Source organism: Notamacropus eugenii, chromosome 2 (assembly GCF_028372415.1).
Source record: "Notamacropus eugenii isolate mMacEug1 chromosome 2, mMacEug1.pri_v2, whole genome shotgun sequence".
In the NCBI taxonomy this organism is placed as follows: domain Eukaryota; kingdom Metazoa; phylum Chordata; class Mammalia; order Diprotodontia; family Macropodidae; genus Notamacropus; species Notamacropus eugenii.
In genome coordinates this window covers 358,032,175-358,054,645 of record NC_092873.1, presented here as the reverse complement: position 1 = coordinate 358,054,645, position 22,471 = coordinate 358,032,175, and the positions used below count along the sequence as shown (strand labels likewise).

The following is a 22,471-nucleotide window of genomic DNA, read 5'->3' as shown; positions in this document are numbered from 1 at the left end:
CCAGTGCTGGAAGGGACGTGAGAGACCTTCTGGTCTAAACCGCTTACTGTGCAGATGAAGAAACAGGTTTAGAGAGAACTGATGACAGTAATGGGAGCCAACTTAGGTTAGGCTAGGGGTCATGTACTAGATAAAAAGAAGGAGGGACAACGCTGTTTTTTGAGGGAACCAGCTCCCCCAGGGCAGAGCCCTGGATCTTTATTTCTCTTAGCCTTATCTACTCTAAATCTGAGGTTGCTACTTTCTGCTCGTCTGGGACCCTTGGGTTCCCTGGAACATGTGATCTTCTCTCTGGGGGACTTTGGATGAGAAAGTTCCGAGGAGGAGGAGAAGTAAAGCCATGTCATACAGGGAAGGAACACGAAGTCTGAAAACAGAAGCCGGGCTTAGAATCCCAGCTCTGTGACCTTCGTGAAGTTTTCTCACCAACATATTTTGTCTCCCCCAATAGAATGTGAGCGCCTTGAAAGAAGGATTGCCTTTTTTATTTACTGATTGCATAGAATAGTGCTTGCCGTGGAGTAAGCACTTAGTGCTTTCTTAAGGCAGCTAGTTGGTGTGGTGGATAGAGGGCTGGACCTGGAGTCAGGAAGACCAGAGTTGAAATCTGAACTGACACTTACTAGCTGTGTGATCCTGACCAAGTCACCTTCCCTTGTCTGCCTCGGTTTCCTCTCCTGTAAAATGAGCTGGATAAGGAAATGGCAAACTACTCCAGTATTGTGGCCAAGAAAACCCCAATTGGGGTAACTGAGCTAGATACAACTGAACAACAACAAAAGCACATAGAAAGTGCTCATTCATTTCATCTCTCTGGCCTTTAGTTTCTTCAGATTTAGACTAGATGCCCTCAGATGTACTTTTCAGCTCAAAATCCTCAGGGCCTATAATCCCCTTGGACTGGGGAGAAGAGAGGAGAATGGTGTAAGCTAGTTAGAGGAATGGGTCAGAGAAGGCAGAGATACAAAGGTCTTTGTTTCCACTCAGCTGCCAAACCTCTGGGTCTTCCTTAAATGGTGAACGAGCCCTGGGAGACTGCTTCTTGCTGTCTTCAGCTGCTGTGTTGGGGCCTGCCTAGAGATGGAAGGAGAGGAGCTTTTCCCTTACCTCTGTTTTGGGGGGGGTGGGGAAGCCTGTCTCCTCCACAGTGGAGGGCCTAGGGGAAAGGTTCAGATGCTGAGGATGAAGTCAGAGAGGAACATTTCAGAAGAAGCAGTGGGCTTGTGTCCACAGCCTGGGATGTATGTGTGTGTGGTGATGGGGGAACATCTGCTCTTTATTTTTCTTTATGGAGATAGGGGGAGAACAAAGCATCCTGAACCTCTGGATGTCCCATGTTCACCTGCCTCTGGAGTGACTATCCTACCTCATCTGTGGTTTCAGGGGACTAAAGAAGAGGGAGAGAGGATGGTTTGGGCTTGGTCAGGTTCAAGGACACTGGCCCTTATCCAGTTCTGGCTTTATCCAGAATTTCAACTTTTTTGAACTTTCCATGTAGTGGCAGGAGAGAGCCAGAGGTCATTTCATCCACCTCTGAGCATATGGACAGACACACAGAATCTTTCCTTTTCTCAGAGATTCCAAGAAAATGAGATGTCCTTCTTCTCTCTCATATTTACCCTCCATCCTGTTTTCTAAGTGCCATTTCTCTAGCTGTATTCTTGGAGAGGAACTGGTCCTGGGAACCAGAGGATCCTGGAATAATGATGGCAGGTGTTTTGGGGAGCAAAGAAAGAGAGAAGTAGGGTTATGTTTGAGGTGGGAGCAAAAGGCCTAGGAGGACCCCAAGGCTGGTATGGAAAACCTGACCCATGACACCTGGCCTCCCTTTACCACCAAGCAAAGAGTTGGCCAGTGGAAACCAGCCTGAGGCCCAAGAGTAGGGTGTCCTGACACCCTAGGACCCCACCCTGATGCTCCTGGCAGCTCCCAGTGCCTCTGAGCTCTGCCACCCAGGGCTGTGCCAGACAGGGACAGACACGGGCAAGCTGCACCCCACCTTTGAGGGGGAGGCAGGCCACCCTGCTGCTTCCATGCCTGGGAAGTTTCAGCCCCAAACAAGCCAGGGGAGCCACCCAGCCCTGCTTGCTTCTCCTGGCAGCTGATAAATCATTAGCAGCAGGAAGATTAAGCTCTAAATCCCTACCTGTATCTTATGTTCCCTCCTAGAGCAACAATTGTCTGATTTCACCCAGTAGCTTGCAATATCCTTCCTGTTGCTCAGCTTGGGTCAGGGAGCTGTGGGGATCTTGGCTAAGGATAAGAAATCTGCCTTATGATCACAGATGGTCTTTGGCGCTTTTCAAACCTGGCCCCAAACTCTCCCCTGGGAACCTTTCCTGATGAACTTCAATTCAAATTTTGTCTTTCATTTCCCAGAGACTGGGGGATAATTTGGACCCTGCCCAGAGGCCTTGTCCTTGGGAACCTGTTCTCCGCATCTCCCCAGTACCTGTGGACTCAGCTTCTGCCGTATTTATAGGATGAAAGATTTACAGCTGGAAGGGCCCATTAAATCCAACTCCCTTTCTTTTACAGATGCAGAAAATGAGGTTCAGAGAAATCAAGTGATTGCCCAGGGTAATACATTCATCAAAGGCAGTATTTGAACTCTGGTCTTCAGTATTTCATCCTTTGCCTTTACCTTAGTTTATTTTATGTAGCTGTCTAAATCCTCTTAAATCTTGTTTCTTATATGTTTCCTGTCTCCTCATTCAACTGGGTAGGGTCAGGCTCCTCAGCCTTTGCCTGAAGACCTTAGGAGGTGTTTTGTGGTTTGGGGAGAACAGGAGTGAAAGGAGTGACCAATGACTTAACAACATGGGGTGGGTGCCCAGCTGGTTCTGTGTGGAAGGTGCCTATGTCATGGTTGGAGCTGAAGGAAGGTGGTGGTGTCTCCTCCTTCCACCATCACCAGGGCTATTTTCCCCTCCAAATCACACCAGCTCCTTGAGCTCATCTCTCTCTTAATTGAAGGTTGTGAGTTCCAGGAAACTGTTCTCCCGCTAGTTTTCCTACTGCCCAGGGCTAGTCAGCCAGGATGATTATGTCCTCCTTTGTCTCTGGAGGAGACAATAAAATAAAAGATCTCTGCCTTGCCTCTGGCCTAGGGCAGCTGGGGAGGGAGAGAAGGATGTTCCGTGGAGGTCAGAAATTGCTTGTCCTTCTGGGAGCCCTGGGGCGCCATGCTGGAATGAGTGAGGAAATAAATTATACCATTGAGATTTTGGCCCTGACTTCAAGAGTGAGAGAGTGCCTGGCCCCCACCCTGGCCTGAGTATAAAGGGACTGCCTTGGGGTCCTGCTGTCCAGAGTCAGGCTGAGTTGAACTGGACACTGAGCTGTCAACATGGCTACCACTACCACCGTCAGACAATACTCCACTTCTGGGTCCATGAAAGGCCTCTGTGCACTGGGTGGTGGTTCTTCCCGGGTGTCTTCCGTCCGGGTTGGAGGGGCCTGCCTTGCTCCGAGCCTCCTGGGGGCTGGCAGCTGTGGGAACATGTCGGCCACCTCATCCCGCTTCACCTCCAGCTTGGGGGGCAGCTATGGTGGTGGCTATGGTGGTGGCTACAGCTGTAGCCTAGGAGGGGGTTTTGGTACCAGCTATGGTGTAGGGGATGCCCTGCTGGGAGGGAGCGAGAAGGAGACCATGCAGAACCTCAACGACCGCCTGGCCAACTACCTGGACAAGGTGCGTGCACTGGAGGAAGCCAACACTGATCTGGAGCTCAAGATCCGGGACTGGTACAAGAAGCAGGGTCCTGGGCCTGCCCGTGACTACAGTCCTTACTTCAAGACCATTGAGGACCTGAGGAACAAGGTAGGAGCAAGAGGACCAAGGGGAAACACATGCCATTGGAAGCCTTTGGGGAGCCCTCAGCTACTCTCTGTCCCCTATCATGACTTTAGTTTCCTATTCTCCCCCCAGCATGTCCTTCTCATTCCTACTTTTTAGAAGGGCCTGTTTGCCTGTCTTAGGGTTAATCCTCCCTCCTCCTCACTCCAAGAAGCTTGCTTGGCTTAACCGTACACTTCACTGATCCCTCCTTTATTCTGGGGTTTTTCAGCACCTACATGCCCATGTATTATTCCATTCTGTTGCACTTGTTTGTACCCGGTTTTAAAAAGTGTTTCCTCTGTCTCTGTTTGGAGTGTGTATGGGCTGCTTATCCCAAGAGCAGGAGACCTCTCCACCTCTGGGTCTGATGGGGGAGGACCTGCTTGTTGAGGGGAGCCTCAGTGCCTCCCCTAAGGAAGTTCTGATGGGCAGAGCAGACAGGATACAGTTCCTGCACATGGGCACAGGTCCCTTCTCCTATGGCACAGATAAGCAATATAACATAGGAGGGCAAAAGGACCTCTGGTAGCAAAGGAAACCACAAAGCCGGTAAATCAAGGAAGGTTTTCTGAAAGTCGGTTTAGAGCTGGACTTTGACTGGGGGGAGAAGGCAGAATCATAACTTTTGGCTGGACTTGCCCTGTTTCTTGTGCCAAAAAAGCCCTAACCTGGCTCTCCTGTTCACCCTGCTGAGGGTCCTGGCTCAGCTCTTACCATTCACTAGCAGGGCTGAGAATCTCCCTTCTGGAACTGGAGAGAACCCAAGATGCCAGATCAGATAAGTTAATTAGTCTATTCAAGGGGGAAAACCTCAAGGGGATCCCCGGCTGTCTAGAGTCTAAATCTGAGCAAAAGAGGCCCCTTTTAAGGTGTGTGTCTATGGGGGGAGCTTCCAGAGCCTTGGCCTCATTCCACCAAATAACAGACATGTAACAACAACAACAACGATAAAAAAATTCCCTTCTTTGTGTAGCCCTGGATTCTTCCAGGGGCTCTTGTATCTGTTAACTCATTTCACTTAGCATCACTGGGAAGGAGGTTGGGGGAGAATGAGATTCCTCAGGTTGTACAGGATGTACAGGAAAACTGAAACACAGTGAACTTCATCCTCATAGGATGGCCATAGTCCTAGGGCAGAAAGAGACCCCAGAAGAATCTCAGCCAATAACTACGATTGAATAATTATGATGATAATAATAAATAATAATAGCTAGCATTTATAGCACTTTAAGATATGCAGAACAAATTATGTATATTCTTGGTCAAACCTCACAATAGCCCGGGAGGTTGGTGCTATTATATTTCCCATTTTACAGATGAGAAAACTGAGGCTGAGTGAAGGTTAAGTGACTCAGGTGGTCTTACTCTGAAATCAGTGCTCCTTCCATTGTATTGTGTGGGTTCAGTGACTCAGAACTGGAAGGAATGTAAGGTCCTCATTGTATAGATGAGTCTGGGAAAGGCAAGGTGATTTGATTCTAGAAAAGCCCGGACTAGAATCTAGAGCTCCTCCTCTTGTACCTCCTACAAAAGCTTGGGTGGCCAGAAAGCTACAGGTGGGAATACTGTCAACAGAGACTTCGCAGAAGTCTTGGGAGATGGTGAGGGGGAGGGGAGGGGTCATTTGGCCCACCCCAGCAGACTAAGAAGCCACAGAAGGGCTGTTCAAGTTTGCCTGCTCATCCCTCAGCTCTATGCCTGTCTCATCCCCAGATCCTGGCCGCCACCATTGACAATGCCAGCTTGGTCCTGCAGATCGACAATGCCCGTCTGGCTGCGGATGACTTCCGTACCAAGTGAGTTAGGATTCTGTTGACAGGGAGAGAGTAAAAGGGGAGGGAAGTCTTCTTGTGAGAGGATAAGATACAGAGATCTGAACTTGATAGATTCCTCAGTGACCTTATCTGTAAAATGAAGAGAATAAACTACTTCAAAGACACTTTCTTCTCTAGATTCTATAATGCTCTGAGTCCATAGTGTTAGATGATTCACCTTCTCCAACTCTCCCAGGTATGAGACTGAACTGAACCTGCGTATGAGTGTGGAGGCTGACATCAATGGCCTACGCAGAGTACTGGATGAATTGACCCTGGCGAGGGCTGACCTGGAGATGCAGATTGAGAACCTGAAGGAGGAGCTGGCCTATCTCAAGAAGAACCATGAGGAGGTGATATGGGGAGGGTTCATCTTCCCTCAGGGGAGTCTTCATGACAAATTGGGGGTGGGGTGGGGATGCTCAAATAATGGCCCATGGAAGGTGGGGGACTCTTAGAAGAACTGGAGAGTCTGGTTGGGATGGTTCCTTGGTGAGGTGGAGGTCGTCCTCCAGGGCCTTCTCAGTCTTTCCATTCCTTGTTCTTTATGCATAATTCAGTCAGAGAATGAACTCTAGAGAATTGCTTTGAATAGGCCTGGGTTCTTCATCCTATGCCCTTGCTCCCCAGGTGTTCTAGTTTGGATCCTAGCCCCATTACCTACTACCTAACCATTGATGGTAGCAGTGGATCCTCCTCGCTCCCCATAAGGGAGATGCCTCTGTGCCTTCTCTAAGTCTATCCCTTAGAACCCCAAGGGATTGGTATAATTAGGAGGGTTAGCATGAAAAATAGGTAAGGCTGGACCTCAGAAAAGTTGTGACCTTTGTACCTGTGCTTGGTGTGCTCACATCTTCCCCTCACTGTGGCAAGAACCCCAAGGCAGGCTTTTCTTCCCTGGGCAGCAGATCAACCTCCAACCTTCCTGAATCCTCTACCATCTCTATTTCCCACTTCCCTCATCAAAAGTTGCCACCTCTACTCCAGGTGATACCTGGTGTCTGCTGTCCACTTCCCTTCAGACCTGGCTCTCTGCCAGATAATATCTAAGCTAATACAGTTTGCTATCTAGTAATGGTTAAGCATTGATGGCAGATAATTCCCAAAGCATTTACGCTTTTGCTTTGAAGCTCATTATGTACCTCCCTCAGTACCTCTGCCCCCTGAGCAGATCAACATTCCTGGTGGTGCTTGGCTCGCTCTGAAGTGGGAATGAGTTGGTATTCCTTGAACACTTGACCTGAAATGGGATGGGGGAAGAATCAGTCTTGTTACTAAGGGACTGGGGATGGGCTCTGAGGGTATTGCCAGTAAACGTCTTCAGCCCTGGACAGCGCTGAGGAAGCAGTGTCCTTGTGACCTGTGTCTAGTGGTGTGACTGATTCTCTTACTCTTCTCTCTGCTAGGAAATGAATGCCCTTCGTGGGCAGGTTGGTGGGGATGTCAATGTGGAGATGGATGCAGCTCCTGGGGTGGACCTGAGTCGCATCCTATCGGAGATGCGAGACCAGTATGAGAAGATGGCAGAGAAGAACCGCAAGGATGCTGAGGACTGGTTTTTCACCAAGGTGTGTCTTTCTTTCCTTCCTTCCTTCCTTCCTTCCTTCCTTCCTTCCTTCCTTCCTTCCTTCCTTCCTTCCTTCCTTCCTTCCTTCCTTCCTTCCTTCCTTCTTTCATTTCACAGACACTTGCAAAAGACTGAAAGAGATGCAAAGATGAAAGAAATACCATCCCTGCCCTAAAACTTTCTAATAAAGGGGATGATGTACACACAAATACCAATACAATTCAGGATTTTCAGGAGTATGAGGTAACTGTGAACAAAGTGTCATGAATGTTGAATATTCACCCATCCTCCAAAGCCCGATTCAAATGCCTCTGTCAGGAAGTCTTCTCTGATCCTTTCAGCTGGTAAAGATCCTACCCCTCAGAGCTCACATGTTACTTTGTTCTGTACATTTCTAGTACGCTTATGTATTTTTGTTTGCATATTATAGTTACATCTAGGTGGTGCAGTGGATACAGTGCTGGCCCTGGAGTAAGGAAGACCTGAGTTCAAATCTGGTCTCAGGCATTTACCAGTTGTGTGACTCTGGACAAATCACTTGACCTCTGTTCTCCTCAGTTTCCTCACTTGTGAAATGGGGATAACAACAGCCCCTGTCTGTTAGGGTTGTTGCGAGAATCAAGGGAGATAATATAATAATAATAGTAACAGAAACTTAATTAATGTAGTGCTTGGTATAAGTGTTAACTAGGATGGTGATGATATCTGCTCTCCTTTAAGCTCCATGAAAGTAGAGATTGTATTTGGTCTAAACTTTGTGTCTCCTTAAGACCTAGCATAGGCAGCTAGGTGGTACAGTGGGTAGGGTGCTGGGACTAAAGTCAGGAAGGCTCATCTTCCTAAGTTCAAATCCAGCCTCAGTTGGATTTACTAGTTGTGTGACCCTGGGCAAGTTACTTAACTCTGCTTCAGTTTCCTCATCTGTCAAATGAGCTGAAGAAGGAAATGGCCAATCACTAGTATTTGCCAAGAAAGCCCCAAATGGGGTTGTAAAGAGTCAGACATAACTGAAAAATGACTGAACAAAAGGAGGAGGAGGTTTAGTGTTATTGTATGTGGATGCACAGTACTCTCTTAAAGGGGATCGGAAATTTTCAAGTGCAGTCAGTGGCTGGGGAGAAGTCAAAGTCTTGTCCCCTGACCCTCCGCCTCCAGCCTGTTTCCTACTGGGGATAGTCTAAGCCAAAGGGACATTTCATTTTAGACAGAGGAGCTGAACCGTGAAGTGGCCACCAACACGGAAGCCCTGCAGAGCAGCAAGACAGAGATCACGGAGCTGAGACGCACTGTCCAGAACCTGGAGATTGAGCTGCAGTCCCAGCTCAGCATGGTGGGTATTGTCCTCCCCATTTCCTCTCCTTCCAAGCCTGGTTTGGGATCATAGCAAAAGCTTATCATCAGAAGACTTGGATAAAAACCATCCCTCTGCTTTTGCTAACTGCATGACCTTAGGCAATCACTTCTCCTTTCTGGTGCTGTTTCTTTACCTGTAAAATGGGGTGGCTGGACTAGACTGGCCTTTGAGGCCCCCTCTAGATCAAGGTCCATAATCTTGTTCTGTGACCTCTGAGCTGTTTGAGCACATGCTGGCTGCTGGGTCAGTGGGCAAAATGTACTAGTGTTCATCGCCCACCCAGCTTCTATTCTCCCCCTTGCAGAAAGCTTCCCTGGAGGGCACCGTGGCAGAGACAGAGGCTCGCTATGGGGCCCAGCTGACCCAACTTCAAGGGTTGATTAGCAGCATTGAGCAGCAGCTGTGTGAGCTCCGCTGTGACATGGAGCGTCAGAATCAGGAGTATAAGATCCTTCTGGATGTGAAGACCCGTCTGGAGCAGGAGATCGCTACCTACCGTCGACTGCTGGAGGGAGAGGATGCTCAGTGAGTGACCACTCTGCTCTCACTGGGGAGGGCAGGTGGCTCTGTGACAGAATGGAAGAGTTGGGCTAGCTGTCTGAAGCAGGCTGGAGTGCAGGCAAACTGAGAGGGAAGCCCTTTCCAATCACTGATGATGGATGTGTGGATGAATGGAAGTATGGGTCCCTGGCTTAGTGTGACTAGAGAAGTAGGGCCACATGGAAGAAGACCATTAGTTTACACTGACCTCTGGGCTATTCTTCAACTGACCTAGCAAATTTTTACTTCAGAAACCCTGGCTCCCAAAGATCAGGATGGTAGAATTGGGTATATCAGCTCTTGGAGTTGGTGTGTGATTAATTCGCTTATTATTTGGATATAATTTTCTTGTCCCTCCCTTATTTGTCCCTATGTATTTCATCCTATTTGCCTCAGTTTCCTCATCTGTAAAATGAACTGGAGAAGGAAATGGCAAACCACTCCAGTATCTTTGCCACGAAAACACCCAGTAGGGTTATGAAGACTCAGACACGACTAAAATGAATTGGAACAATTTTAACAAAAATACATCAACCCACTAGACGATAGCAAGGATCAAGCTACAGAGAAGCTTTAATAGTGAATGAAGCCAGTGGGATCCCAGGGGAATGGGGCATTAGGAAGCCGATACAGGAAAGTGTTAGCTCAGAGACGAAGATCCTGGCAGAGATTCCTGCCATGGTGATAAGGGAAAATGCCTCCTTCAGGAAGCCTTTCCTTGTCCTCCCTCTCAGTTGGTAAAGACGCTCTTCTACCTCAGATCTCATTTAATCCTCACAACAGCCCCTTGAGGTAGATGCATTATTCTTCCTATTTAACAGATGAGGAAACTGAAGCTTACTGACATATAGTTATTAAGCGGCTGAGGCCAGGTTTGAACTGGGGTGTTTCTGACGACGCCTGGTGCTCTACCTGCTGTACTCAGCTGCTACTGTATCATATTTGATGCTGGGTTGCCTTTATTTCCTTATATCCTTTGGGAACTGATTTTTCTAATTCGCTTCACTTTCCATGTGTTATAGAATTCTTCTAAGGGAGGTGGGAGGGACAGCAGGGAAGGATGGAGACCTTGGAGCTGAGGGCATCAGAGTATGGTACCCAAGAAGACTTTCCTGGGCCCCCAAACTAGAGTCACTGTTTTAACTGGTGCCCTCCTCTTACCCTTACAGCTTGGCTTCCCAATACTCCTCTGCTCTGAGCTCCCAGTCCAGCCGAGACGGTAAGCGAACATCCTGACCTGTTGTATATCTGGATAGCTGGTTGGCATTGTGGTTAGAAGAGAGTGTCTCTCTCTGTGAGGGGGTAGGGAATAGTTCTGATTGGGGAGGTGGGTAGAGGTTGGGCTGGTATGAAACCTAGAGTCCCCTCTGCTGGGGTGGTCTGGAGATCTTTGCAGAGAAGATGGGGTGAGAATGATTACAAGTGAAAAGGTGGTAGGGCTGGCTCCTGGGGCAGGCTTGGGCAGAGACAGGGATTCCCTGCCAGGGCTTTCCTCATTTTGTTTCCTTCCTTTCCTCACCCTTTACCTCCCATCTCTTTGCTTCCCTACTTGCCTACAGCCATAGTGACCAGCCGCCAAGTGCGTACCATCATGGAGGAGGTCCAGGATGGGAAAGTAGTGTCTTCAAGGGAGCAGGTCCACCGCTCTACTCACTAAGCCTGCAGTAGGCACCTTGCTGGGCAACAGAAAAAGGGGGTATTTCCTCCATCACTGTGGCAGGGGTGTCCCTGCCAGCGTCTTGGTCTCTGAGCTAATATTTTCCTGTATTGACTTCCTGCTGCCCCATTCCCCTGGCACCCCACTGGGTTTATACCCTATTAAAGCTTTTCTGCAGCTCTATCATTGTTATTGTCTGGTTTGTTTATTAGCTGAGGACCCTCTGGCCTCTCCTCATCCCATTTCAAGGCAGAGGGAGATGAGATCAGAGGTGTGGGGGGCGAGGCGGGGGAAGTTTGTATCTCTTGTCATGGTTTCTTTTCAAAGGTGTCTGGCTTGGGTTTCGACTTGTCACCCACACACCCAACTAAGTCTGTGTCTATTGCTTACCTGCCAGCTTGAATCCCCACCAGTGACTGAGGTGGGAGGAGCCCTTCCTCCCTACCTGTAAACTGTGACCTCTCTCTGGTGCCCCAAAACCCCTAAAAAACACTAGCCCTTATTTAAACCGCTGGTCTTCAAGAAAAGATGGGGGCTGAGGCTCCTGATACAGGGAGGGAGTGCTTCTTGAAGATACCACCCCCATCACTGCAGTCCCGTTCTCAACTCCACTTTCCAAACTGTGCCTGATTCGCAGAGACAAGGAGCTGTGGGGTATTTTTAGAGAGGGCAGCATTACCATGTAGGACCAACTGGCTCTTCCCCTCCTCAATGGCTGGGTGTGGGTGTGTGTGCCTGCATGGAGGGCGGTCTGTTTGTTCTTTCTCTCTGGCAGTCCCTGGGCCACTGAGGAATCTCGTCTGGCTGAGAATAGGGGACTGTCTGGGCCTGCCTGAAGAGATGGGAAAGCAACTGGCAGCCCCAGACACGACCACATTCCGCCCAGCCTGCCTGCCCAGGACCCTGGGACCCAGGGCTGGGCCTGGGAACGTAAAGAAAGGGTTGGGGGAGGGCTTGAGGGCTAAGCTGAGACCAAGTAGCCTCACTCTTCTCCCTTTTTAGGTTTGGAAAAGGAGTTCCTAATGTTCTTTGTGGCATGGACCCTTTTGGCAGTTTGAATTCTATGAATTCCTTCTCAGAATAATGTTTTTAAATGAACAAAATAGAATATAGACATTTACAAAGGAAATCCATTCTACTGAAACACGGGCATCACAATATTAAAAGTTTCAAGCACGCAGACTTCAAATGAAGAAACCTTGATTTATAGGAAGCAGCATCTGATCTCTTGGCAACAGTATGATGGTTGATGGTGAAACTAGGAGGAGATGAGCTCAGAACCTTTTCTTCTTAGGGAGGGTGGGGCCTAGCTGAAATGTTCCTTTAGTTTCTTGCTGATTCAGTGTCTTCAGGGTCAAAGCCAGACCTCATTCCTCCCCGCTCCACCTCCTCGCCCCAGCCACCAACCCCAAGTAAACAGTTGAGGCTGGGGAACTTTAGTGTCCAGGGTCTTCACCACTCATACCAGGGCTCCTAGAATCTACTTGGTCCTTGTGTGATCAGGGCAGATGAAGGAGCAAATTCTTCCTCACCATGACTTTCCTTTTATCCCTTCCTTCCCCCTTCTCTCTGCCCATCCCTTTCCTTTCATCCTGGCTACATAAATGCCTCTTCTCGCTCCCTCCTCCCCAATACATATAAAAAACTCTCTTTTTAGCACCCTGGTGGGTTTAGCCCATCCATATTGGCAGTGGGCCTACTATAAGGACTGGAAACCTGGAGTGAGCAGAGATTGGGGCAAAGACTTTCATTTTGCCTTTGGGTCGCCAATGCTTTGCATAATGTCTGGTATAGAGCAGATGATTAATAGATATTGGTTGGCTGATTGATATCTGCGCCAAGTCTATAATGAGGGATGGATTTGGTACCTTCTCTGAAAAGTCAAGAATTAGATTGGTATGAGTGAGGGAGGGACTTGGGCCCAGGGGTGGAATCCTGGCAGAATGGAGACATGGCCACCAGGGATCTGCCCTAGGAGATGGTGGCATCTGAGTCATGATGTGGCGTGCTGAATAGAATACTGCCCTAGGGTGCTGATGTGAAGGGGGTGCTTCCTCCATGTAGGCACTGTCCAGGCACTTTGCCTTGTGGTCACAAGCTGGGACTTGCCTTTCCTTCCTGCTCCCTGGTGAGGGTTGGTCCATCCCCTCTGTGGGTGGTTGTCCTATCTTCTGTGTCTCTGCCATGTTCTTCCCTCCTCCCAGACCCTGTTCCCTTTGCCCAAGATGAGCCTAGTTCTAGTTATGGCTCTGAAGAAGTGGGCAAGGCTGGGTAAGGGAATTAAGGTTAACCCTTCTTCAGACTGTCACCAGGTGGGGCCAGTCAGTGCTGACTGATTTAGGCAGGGAAAGGGGTTGAAGCTTGAGATATTTAACCTCTGGTGTAGGATCCGGGATCCTTAGCCATAGCTGGGGTTAAGAGATATTTGGAGAAGATCAGACCAACTCAGGGGTGAGCCTTCCCTGCTCTTGACTCATGCTGTGGGACTGCTTCTTTTGGTAGCTGAATGTTTCCTCTTCCTTCCCTATAAGGCAAACCCAACCTAGGACTGCTCACTGGCAAATCTAGGTCACCTGAGATCCAGTGCCTGGAGTAACATAGCCAGACCTTCCTACCTCCTTCCCTTTCTCCCGATGCTGCTGATGCCTGGGAGGGCACTCACTACTCATGACTTCTCTGGAGCTCCTCTCTCTTCCCTCATTAGGTCATGGGAAAGCATAGCCCCAGGGCCTGGTCCAGCCTGAATCACAGGTGACGGTATCTGAGCACAGAGAAGTACACATACTCATGAACAACGCTCACGCATACACATACACGCACACACACGAACAAACGCCCAGTTTGAGGATCTGAAGAAGTAAGGCAAACCTCCGGATACTAATGGGGGGAAAGCAAGCCACCTGGGTGCTGGCAGGAGGCCAAGCGGTGATGAAAGCCGAGGAGAATGGAAACAAAAAAAGCGAAGGCTTTTATCGCTACGCCCACTGGCCTGGGTATAAAGGCAGGGGGAGAGCAGCCACAGCTTACACACACCTCTCCGTCCCAGCTCCTCCTCGTGTGACTGAAAACAGAGTGGGCTTTCTCTCTTTCCCTTACCATGGCCACCACTACTATTCGCCAGTACACCACCTCCAGCTCCATCAAGGGCTCTTCCGGTCTCGGTGGGAGCTCCTCCAGAGCCTCCTGCCGGGCCCCAGGCAGCAGCTTTGGTTCTGTCTCCTCCTCTAGGCTGGTCTCAGGAGGAAGTCTAGGGGGAGGTTATGGAGGCAGCTGCTATTCTGGCAGTTACAGCTTTGGTAGTGGGATGGGGGGCAGCTATGGGAGCAGCTTTGGTGGAGTGGATGGCCTCCTGGCTGGTGGGGAGAAGGCCACCATGCAGAACCTCAACGACCGCCTGGCCTCCTACCTGGACAAGGTGCGTGCCCTGGAAGAGGCCAACACTGATCTGGAACTGAAAATCCGGGACTGGTACCAGAAGCAGGCACCTGGCCCTGCCAAGGACTACAGTGGCTACTATCAGATCATTGAGGACCTGAAGAATAAGGTATCACCCTGCCACCCCCAGAACACACACACACATGCATATGTCTCATAAAATCCTAGGACCTGGAAGGAACATCTCCTCTGATCCCTTTCTTTTATAAAGGAAGAAACTGAGGCATACAGTTTAGTTAATGGCAAAGACCCAGGTCTCTCAATTTGATATTACATATTGCCAGAGCTGAGAGAAGGGTTTGAAAAGGGTATCAAGGGTTTCTTAGATGAGAGGGCAAAAAGAGGCAGTATCCAGTAGAAAGAGAGCTGAACTTGGAGCTAAAATTCCTAGGTTTGGATCCCACTATGGAATACTTAACTGTCTATAGGACATTGGGGTTAATGTTACTGTGACTTCATTTGCTCATCTGTAAAATGAGGGGGTTGGACGGATGATCTCTAGAGGCTCCCTTCAAGGTCTAAATCTACAATCCTTGGAAGTAGGATTCCCTTGAAGCATCATGATTGGTCCCTTGGGGAGGGATGGAACAGCTTACCACCTGTGCCTTAGAGATGTCCTCAACTCAGGTCTCTCCTTGAGGCTGGGGGCAATGGGAGACAAATAGCCACCTCTTCTTGCCAAGGGTAAAGTCATCACCCTGGATCCCTCCATGTCGTAGTCCTATTTTGACCCTCCCCAGATCTCTTGGGACTAGGGAAGAAGGTTGGGGATGGGTTAATACAACTTGGTTTAGGGCCAAAGCACCTGCTACTAGGAGGAGGTGAATGCTGCCATTTAAGGAACGATTCAGGCTAAGATGGACTCAAAGCTGCTGAAGGCTTCATTAATGTCTTGTAGTTATCTCTAATATCTTATATGGAGAATTCAGGGATTCATTCCTTGGTTTCCTCTTCCAGAGGCTTTTTTTTTCTTCTGTGCATTCCTGAAAGGAAGAAAGCTCAAAGGAAGAATCTGCAGGTTGAAGCATCCCTGGGATGCTGTCTGGTTATTTGCCAAGCTTCAGTGGGTTTGAATTTGATGTCTTCATCAGTAATTCCTTTGGGCAGCTTCTATGAGCCTTAGCTTTCCTACCCTTAAGGAGATTGGGTCAGAATGGCAGAATGAAGTCATGGAAAGCATATTGGATTTGGAGTCTGAAGGCCTAGGTTTGACAAGTCCAGCTTTGAACAGTTTACTATCTGGATGCCCTAGGGCAAGTCACTTAACTTTTCTGAGCCTCAGTTTCCTTCTCTGTAAAATGAAGGGGTTGGATTAGATGACCTCCAAGGTGTCTTCCAGTTGACAACTGATTTCTAAGGCACTTGATCTCTAAGTTCTTCGGTCTGACATTGCTAACCCACCCTATACCCAACACCTAGTATTGGGGTCTGCTGTCCCCAGTTCAAGTCCCTCAGGTTTTTTCCCTGTTGGCCTGTATAGCCTCCTCTCCACAGAGGTCAGAGCGTGGGTGGGGGGATGTGTTGGGGGAAAGGGGACAAGTTTCGACTAATTCAACTCCTGTTCAGCTCCTGTCTGCTCCCTGAAGCAACCTCAAAGCAATTATCTTGGTGGGATGGAGGAGTGGTTAGGGAGGGAGGGTCTGAGTGGAGGAGACACTAATATCCGGTGCCCCTGGGTAGGAAAACCTATCTCATAAACAGCATTAAGTATGGCAGTTAAGGCCAGAGGGGGCATGTGTGCGTATGGGGGGCTGTTTCTCTGATGGCTGTGAAGGACAGTTTATGAGGAGAGGACAATCTAGTTATCTGGGATCTAGTCTGTCTCTATTACCTCCCCCCAACTCACCCTCGCTCTCTGTCTGCTACTCTCAGATCCTCACTGCCACTGTGGACAATGCCAACATCCTTCTGCAGATTGACAATGCCCGCCTGGCTGCTGATGACTTCCGAACCAAGTGAGTTGTGGGTTGGGTTTGGGAGCACCCTGCCATTTCTCTCTCTCTGTCTCTGTCTCTCTCTCTCTCATGTGCATGTTGGAGGGGGTGGCTTGAGGCCTCCCTAGTCTCTTACAATCAGGCATATTCATTCAGAGGGGCTGGGCCAACTGAGTTGTTCTACTGGCCTGGTAGCACCAATGACAAGCCAATGAGAAGGTTTTCCTGAGGCTGGTCATTTTCCTGAGTTCTTGGTAGGGTCTTTGAACCAGGGAGGGGGAACCTAGATGAGGGAGGACTTGCTTCTTTTCTGCCCCTTAGTCTCTAGGCCAGCAACTTTTATGTTAATGGGGTCCCTGAAACTGCCTGGAAGATCTCAGGTGGAGGAAAGAAGAAAAGAAAAGTAGAATGAAGAGAAGGTGGCACTGTAGAGGGAAAAGACTGTTGGATATGGAATCAGAAAATCTGGGGTTGAATCATTTTTTTATTTATTATTTGCGTAACCCTGGGCAAGTTGTTAAACCACTCTGGGTCTCAGATTCCTCATCTGTAAAATGACTAATGGTCCTTCTACCTCTAAATCCTATTATTTTGTAAGAAAGGAGTGAGAGAGAAGACAGAAGGGTGGGTAAGGAAGAGTACTTTGACCCCCCTCGCCCAAGTTACCTCGAGTCCACAGATAACAACATTCCTGCCTCAGTTCCCATGGTCATTCTCCAGGACTAACCATTCCGACTGGGACCCTTTTTTCCTGTAAAGAACTAGGGAAGGCTCGGTTCCTAGAGATACAGTGCATATCTTCCTGACATCTCTGGCTCTTGTTGCAGGTATGAGACAGAGCTGGCTCTGCGCACCAGCGTGGAGGCTGACATCAATGGCCTGCGCAGGGTGTTGGATGAGTTGACCCTGTCCAGGGCTGACCTGGAGATGCAGATTGAGAACCTGAAGGAGGAACTGGCTTACCTTAAGAAGAATCATGAGGAGGTGAGTTTAAAGGAGGGGCAATGGGAGCCCAAGAGAGGGTGAAAGGGAGAGAATGTGAATTACACATTCTGTGGGCTTAGGAATACCAGAGGAGACTTACTGGAAAGCTGGGAAAGGTATAGTCAGGGTTCAGTGTTAGTCACATTGTCAGTCAACAAAGATTGAGGGGCTAGTGGGTGCCAAACCTTGTAAAGGTTAGGAAGGGAGATCTGGTCCTTAGAGAGGTCCCATTCTGAGGGGGGAGACAAAGTCCTTGTCCTCAGAGAGTCCCCAGTCTGATGCGGGGAGACTGGACACACCTCAGAGGAGACAGAGGATCAAGGACAAAATAAAATAAAGTACAAACTGAGATGCAAGGGACTGAAGGGAAATACAGAGAAAGAATGGCTGGAAGAGGATCATATGAAACCTAGGAGCCCTGAATCTCCCAAGAAAACTGGAAAAAACTTAACCTTGGAGGCCCCCTTCCTGTGTGGGGTATTAGAAGCTGAGCTGAGAGTTAAAGTTCAAGCAGCCAGGAGGGGCCCGACTAAAGGAGCCATTGGTCAGTGATGCCCCAGGGCTGAAAGTCCTAGCATAATGCAGTTATAAAAGAGGCAGTGTGGAATAATGGAAAGTGATGGCCTTGGAGGCAAGAAGACCTGGGTTCAAAGCAGACTTCAGACATTTACTAGGTGTCTAACCCTGGGCAAGTCACTTAATCTCTTTGGGACACAGTTTCCTATCTATAAGATGAGAGGGTTGGACCCATTGATCCTTGAACTCTCAATCTAAGGCAGCTAACTGGTATAGTGGGTAGGAAGCTGGACTTGGATCCAGGAAGACCTGAGTTCAGTTCCAACTTTAAGTACTTACCAGCTGTTTAAGTCACATAACCTGCTCTTAATTTCCTCAGCTATTAAATGAGGATAATAATAACATCTATACCACAGGGTTATTGTGAAAATCAGCTGAGGTAACATATGTAAAGTGCTTTTTCAAACCTCTGAAATAATGTTGAAATTGGAATCTAAGCACCTAGGTTCAAATGTCTAATCTTCTACTTACCACGTGTGTAACATTGGGCAAATAAAAGCTTTCTCTAGACCTCAGTTTCTTAATTTGTAAAATGAGGGGGTTGGACCATACAGTCTTTGAAGAGTCCCTTCCAGATGTCCCCTATGATTGTCCACAGGAGATGAATTCCTTGAGAGGCCAGGTGGGTGGAGAGATCAATGTGGAGATGGATGCAGCACCTGGTGTGGACCTGAGCCGAACCCTGGCTGAAATGCGTGACCAGTATGAGAAGATGGCAGAGAAAAACCGCAAGGATGCTGAGGACTGGTTCTTCAGCAAGGTGGGCACTAAACTGGGGCTCTTGCCAGGGGCCTATATGGGTTAAGGAAGAGAAGTTTATCTTGATCGCTTTTGTTTAGGGAGGGAGAGGATGTCAGAACCCTGACATGCTCTGCTGGTGGCCTGGCCTTGTGGGATTTGAGTCTGGTCTGCTTTATGGAGGGTTGTCAGCCTTGTTGGGTATAGAAGGGTGGATCAGGGGCCCTGAACTCAGACTATAGTGAGTGGGCTCATGCTGACTCCTCGTAAATCTGTATCTCCTACTCCTTTCTAGACTGAAGAACTAAACCGAGAAGTAGCCACCAACAGTGAACTCCTACAGAGTGGCAAGAGCGAGATCTCTGAGCTCCGCCGCAGTGTTCAAGCTCTGGAGATCGAGCTGCAGTCCCAGCTCAGCATGGTAGGTACCCCATGCTTGATGTCTCATGGAAGGTGCCCTTAACCGCAGCTTGTAGATTAGACCTAGGTGGTGCAGTGGATAGAGAGATTGGCTTGGAACCAGAAAGATCTGAATTAAAATCCCACCTCAGACACTTATTAGCTGTGAGTCCCTACATGATGCAGTGAAAAAAAGAGGCAGTGTGATATAGATCTGGGTTCCAATCCCATCCTAGATACTAGCCGTGTAACCTCTTTGGGACTCAGTTTCCTCATCTGTAAAATGAGAAGGCTAGACTTGATGCCCACTAAGGTCCCTTACAACTCTAATTCTATGACCCTATGAGTCCTGAGGTGCATTGAAGGATGGGGAACTAGTTGATGATTCCCTGTTCTTCTATCCTCCTCCAGAAAGCCTCCCTGGAGGGCAGCCTGGCTGAGACAGAGAGCCGCTACTGTGTCCAGCTGTCCCAGATCCAGGGGCTCATCAGCAGCGTTGAGGAGCAGCTGGCTCAGCTGCGCTGTGAGATGGAGCAGCAGAACCAAGAATACAAGGTCCTCCTGGACGTGAAGACCCGTCTGGAGCAGGAGATCGCCACCTACCGCCGCCTGCTGGAGGGAGAGGATGCCCAGTGAGTGACCAGGCAGTGAGGTGGCCTGAGGGGGTGAAGGTGATGGGTGAAAGGCTGATGATGAGAGCCCTGTTTAAGGATGAGGGCAGCTCCCATCCATCAGAGACTTTAAGCCTTGATGTATAGCAAAATAAATACCTCTGTGACAGGGAGAGTGGAATTTTCTGATGTTAAAAACAGATGCATTTGTCAAAAATAGTAAAAAAAAAAAAATGTCCCTTACTGGGCCCTATCTGTTAGCTTGTCTCCATGATAGCTGCCCATTGTGTCTCCCTGCCTGTGACCTCTGTGCAAACACCAGACTGTGCATGTGTGGGAGGGGGCAGGTTCCTTTGATTTTGAGGAGTCTCAAGAGCCTAAATCCCAGGTACCCACATCTAATATAGTCTTTCTCTTCTCCCACAGCCTGTCTCAGTACAAACCCAAAGAACGTAAGTACAGTAACATCTGGAAAGGAGGGTAGGGAAGATCTTGGGGTGCTGGGCACATCTGTAGAGATTCAGTGGGGTGTTGTACAGTTATGTCCAGTTGACATTAGAAACTATGACAAAAGCACATGGGCAGGGTGAGAAAGTAGGAGAATTGCTAGTCATTCATCATTTACTGTCACTGAAGCCACAGTCAGAGGCCTGGGATACAGGCTGTGTAGGGATTAAAGGAAGGACAGCAGGGACAGCTGAGTCTGACCCTTTGGGACTTCTCAGCCCAATATGTGAAACAAAATCCCCATTCTCAAGGGGCTCCCAGGCTACTTGGTAGATGGATATGGACCATGTAGCAGTCTTTACCTTGGAGAAGCTTGTAGTTTAGTTGGAAAGACACAATGAACAAACAAGAGAATAATTTAAGAACACCAATTCAGCAATGAAAGGTACTATGGCAAAGTAGATAACAAGCCAGCCAGGAAGTCAGGCAGACCTGACTGAGTTCAAGTCTCTCCCCTGACATGTACTGACTATCTATCCTGGGTAAGCAACATGATTTCTCAGTGATCCAGACAACTCTCCAAGGCAAAAAGTTGCAGAATAGGTGCTGATCTGTGATGGTAGAGGGAGTTTCCTCTCTTGGGAATTCCCTGTACTAATGAAAATAGGTCCAATTCCCATCTACCGTCCCTATCCTCTAACCAAATGTGACAGTATTCTAAGTGTAGAATAGTTGGCTGAATCAGCTCAGAGGAGCAGAATAAAGGAGAGAGTGTGGAAGGCTGAACCAGTCATTCTCTGTGGGGGAAATGGTCACATTGAGGGTACACAAGCAACAAGGGGAGTGATCTGGGTTGGAGATGGAGAACACTATCAGTCGTGCTAAAAGATGAAGGGAGGAAGGAAGAACTGATGAGTCTGGGAAACTTGGTAGAAGAATCTTGAATGTCAAGCTGAGGAGTTGATTTTACAGGCTGGGGAACAGGGTGGGAAGGATTAGACAGTAACAATCAATAAACATCTATTAAGTGCTTACTGTGTGCCAGGAACAAGGTAGCTTGGAATACAAACACAAGTAAAGAAAAGCTCATATTTTAATGGGGGAGAAAAAATACAAACAATTTTATGCACACACTAGAACAACATACAAGAGGCATCTAAGTTCTCCCAGTCTAAATGCGAGCATAACTTCAGGGGATGAGTCTGCTTTGGCTGCCTGTGCTCTACTGTAGGCAAGAAGGTGGGTTCTGACCTGGTTTTGGCCAGGTCACTAAACGTCTGAGTCTGAATCTCTTGGCTTCTTCTGCAGCTGTGACCACTCGCCAGGTGCGCACCATTGTGGAGGAGGTGCAAGATGGCAAGGTCATCTCTTCTCGGGAGCAGGTCCACCAATCTACCCGCTAAGGGAGGCCCATCGGCCTGAGTGAGAAGCAAGAGGAAAGCCGCTTTTTGGGACTCTGCTTATGTCTCTCCTTCCCTCAACTTCCTTCTGTAGCCCCTTCCCCAAACCCCAACCCATGCCTCCTGTTCTCTAGCTTCTCAATTAATAAAGCTTGTTGACTCAGAGATGCTGACTGGAGTCCTATGTTACCCCAGAAGGTGGAATCCCTGTCAGACCACCACAAGTGGATCAAGGAGAGAAGGAGAACCTTCTTCCTTTGGGACTGTGGTGGAAGGAATAGAGGGGGCCTGAGCTCTGGCATTCTGCCTAAAGTACTTGCATCTTAGAAGCATGGAATGTGCCCTTAGGGACCAGGGGGACCCCAAAACTTCAATTCTCCACAAACATAAATTCTATCAGAGTATCATTAGGCCTTTCTTACAGGACAAGTCCTAAAAGAGCTCTACAGTCTACCACCTGGTCCTCAGTTTCCTCATCTGTAAAATGAAGAGCTTGGGCTGGATAATTTCTGAGGTTACCTCCCCCCACCCTCATCTAGTTCCTAATCTATGATTCTACAAGTCATTATCCATTGACTTGGGACTTAGAGTGGTATGCTAGTTTCTTTGTCATTCCCTTTCTTTTTCTTCCTCTTCTGTCCCTTAGATGTCATTTCCCTGCTGCTAGCTTTCCACCTGACAGGGGAAATGCAAGGATCAGAGACTAAATCTGACAACCCTCTTTGTAGGGCTTCTTAAACTTTTTTTTGGAGGTTATAGGCTTCTTTAGCTCAATATCTTGTTGCTTTCATTCATAATGGAAGGAGATGCTAAATTTTAGCTAGAGGTTAGTGAAAATAAACATGTCATTATTTTTCCCATTCAAGTTCATAGACACCCTGAAATCTATACATGGACTTCTTGGTGGTGGTGGGGAGTATCTTGGAGCTGTGGCTAAGAATCCCTGCTCTAGGGAAAAGCCTGAAGAGAGCAGGCTGGTAGCTGGGCCCTGCTCACCGCCTCCCCCACCCCCATGAGTCTTAGGTCCATGGTTCCAATCTGAGTCTTGGGCAAACCTTTGGAGAAATTGTAGAGTGGATAGAGTGGGGATGGAGTAGGAGAGAGGGCCCATTAATACTCTCCCCAACTCTTTCCCCTACAGCTATGGAGGAGAATGACTTTGGGTGATTGACTT

The 22,471-nt window shown here is 48.5% G+C and overlaps 2 protein-coding genes across 2 annotated transcripts in view; both read left to right on the top strand.

The window, feature by feature from the left end:
• The window catches only part of LOC140528537 (keratin, type I cytoskeletal 42), a 53,570-nt gene extending 42,616 nt beyond the window's left edge, over positions 1–10,954 (top strand). Inside the window, exons 2-9 of the mRNA XM_072646438.1 lie at positions 2,539–3,823; positions 5,555–5,637; positions 5,852–6,008; positions 7,062–7,223; positions 8,427–8,552; positions 8,881–9,101; positions 10,286–10,335; positions 10,676–10,954. Coding sequence (XP_072502539.1) covers positions 3,350–3,823; positions 5,555–5,637; positions 5,852–6,008; positions 7,062–7,223; positions 8,427–8,552; positions 8,881–9,101; positions 10,286–10,335; positions 10,676–10,773 — 1,371 coding nt within the window. The 5' untranslated portion in view covers positions 2,539–3,349 and the 3' untranslated portion in view covers positions 10,774–10,954. The remainder of the gene's footprint in view (positions 1–2,538; positions 3,824–5,554; positions 5,638–5,851; positions 6,009–7,061; positions 7,224–8,426; positions 8,553–8,880; positions 9,102–10,285; positions 10,336–10,675) is intronic.
• A 2,749-nt stretch (positions 10,955–13,703) lies between these two features.
• On the top strand, positions 13,704–21,462 carry LOC140528536 (keratin, type I cytoskeletal 17). The gene is made up of 8 exons (XM_072646437.1): positions 13,704–14,317; positions 16,081–16,163; positions 16,970–17,126; positions 18,301–18,462; positions 18,736–18,861; positions 19,251–19,471; positions 19,877–19,902; positions 21,206–21,462. Exons 1-8 carry the CDS (start codon positions 13,871–13,873, stop codon positions 21,298–21,300), a joined length of 1,317 nt encoding a protein of 438 aa, XP_072502538.1. The 5' UTR covers positions 13,704–13,870; the 3' UTR covers positions 21,301–21,462.
• Positions 21,463–22,471: the final 1,009 nt, after the last annotated feature.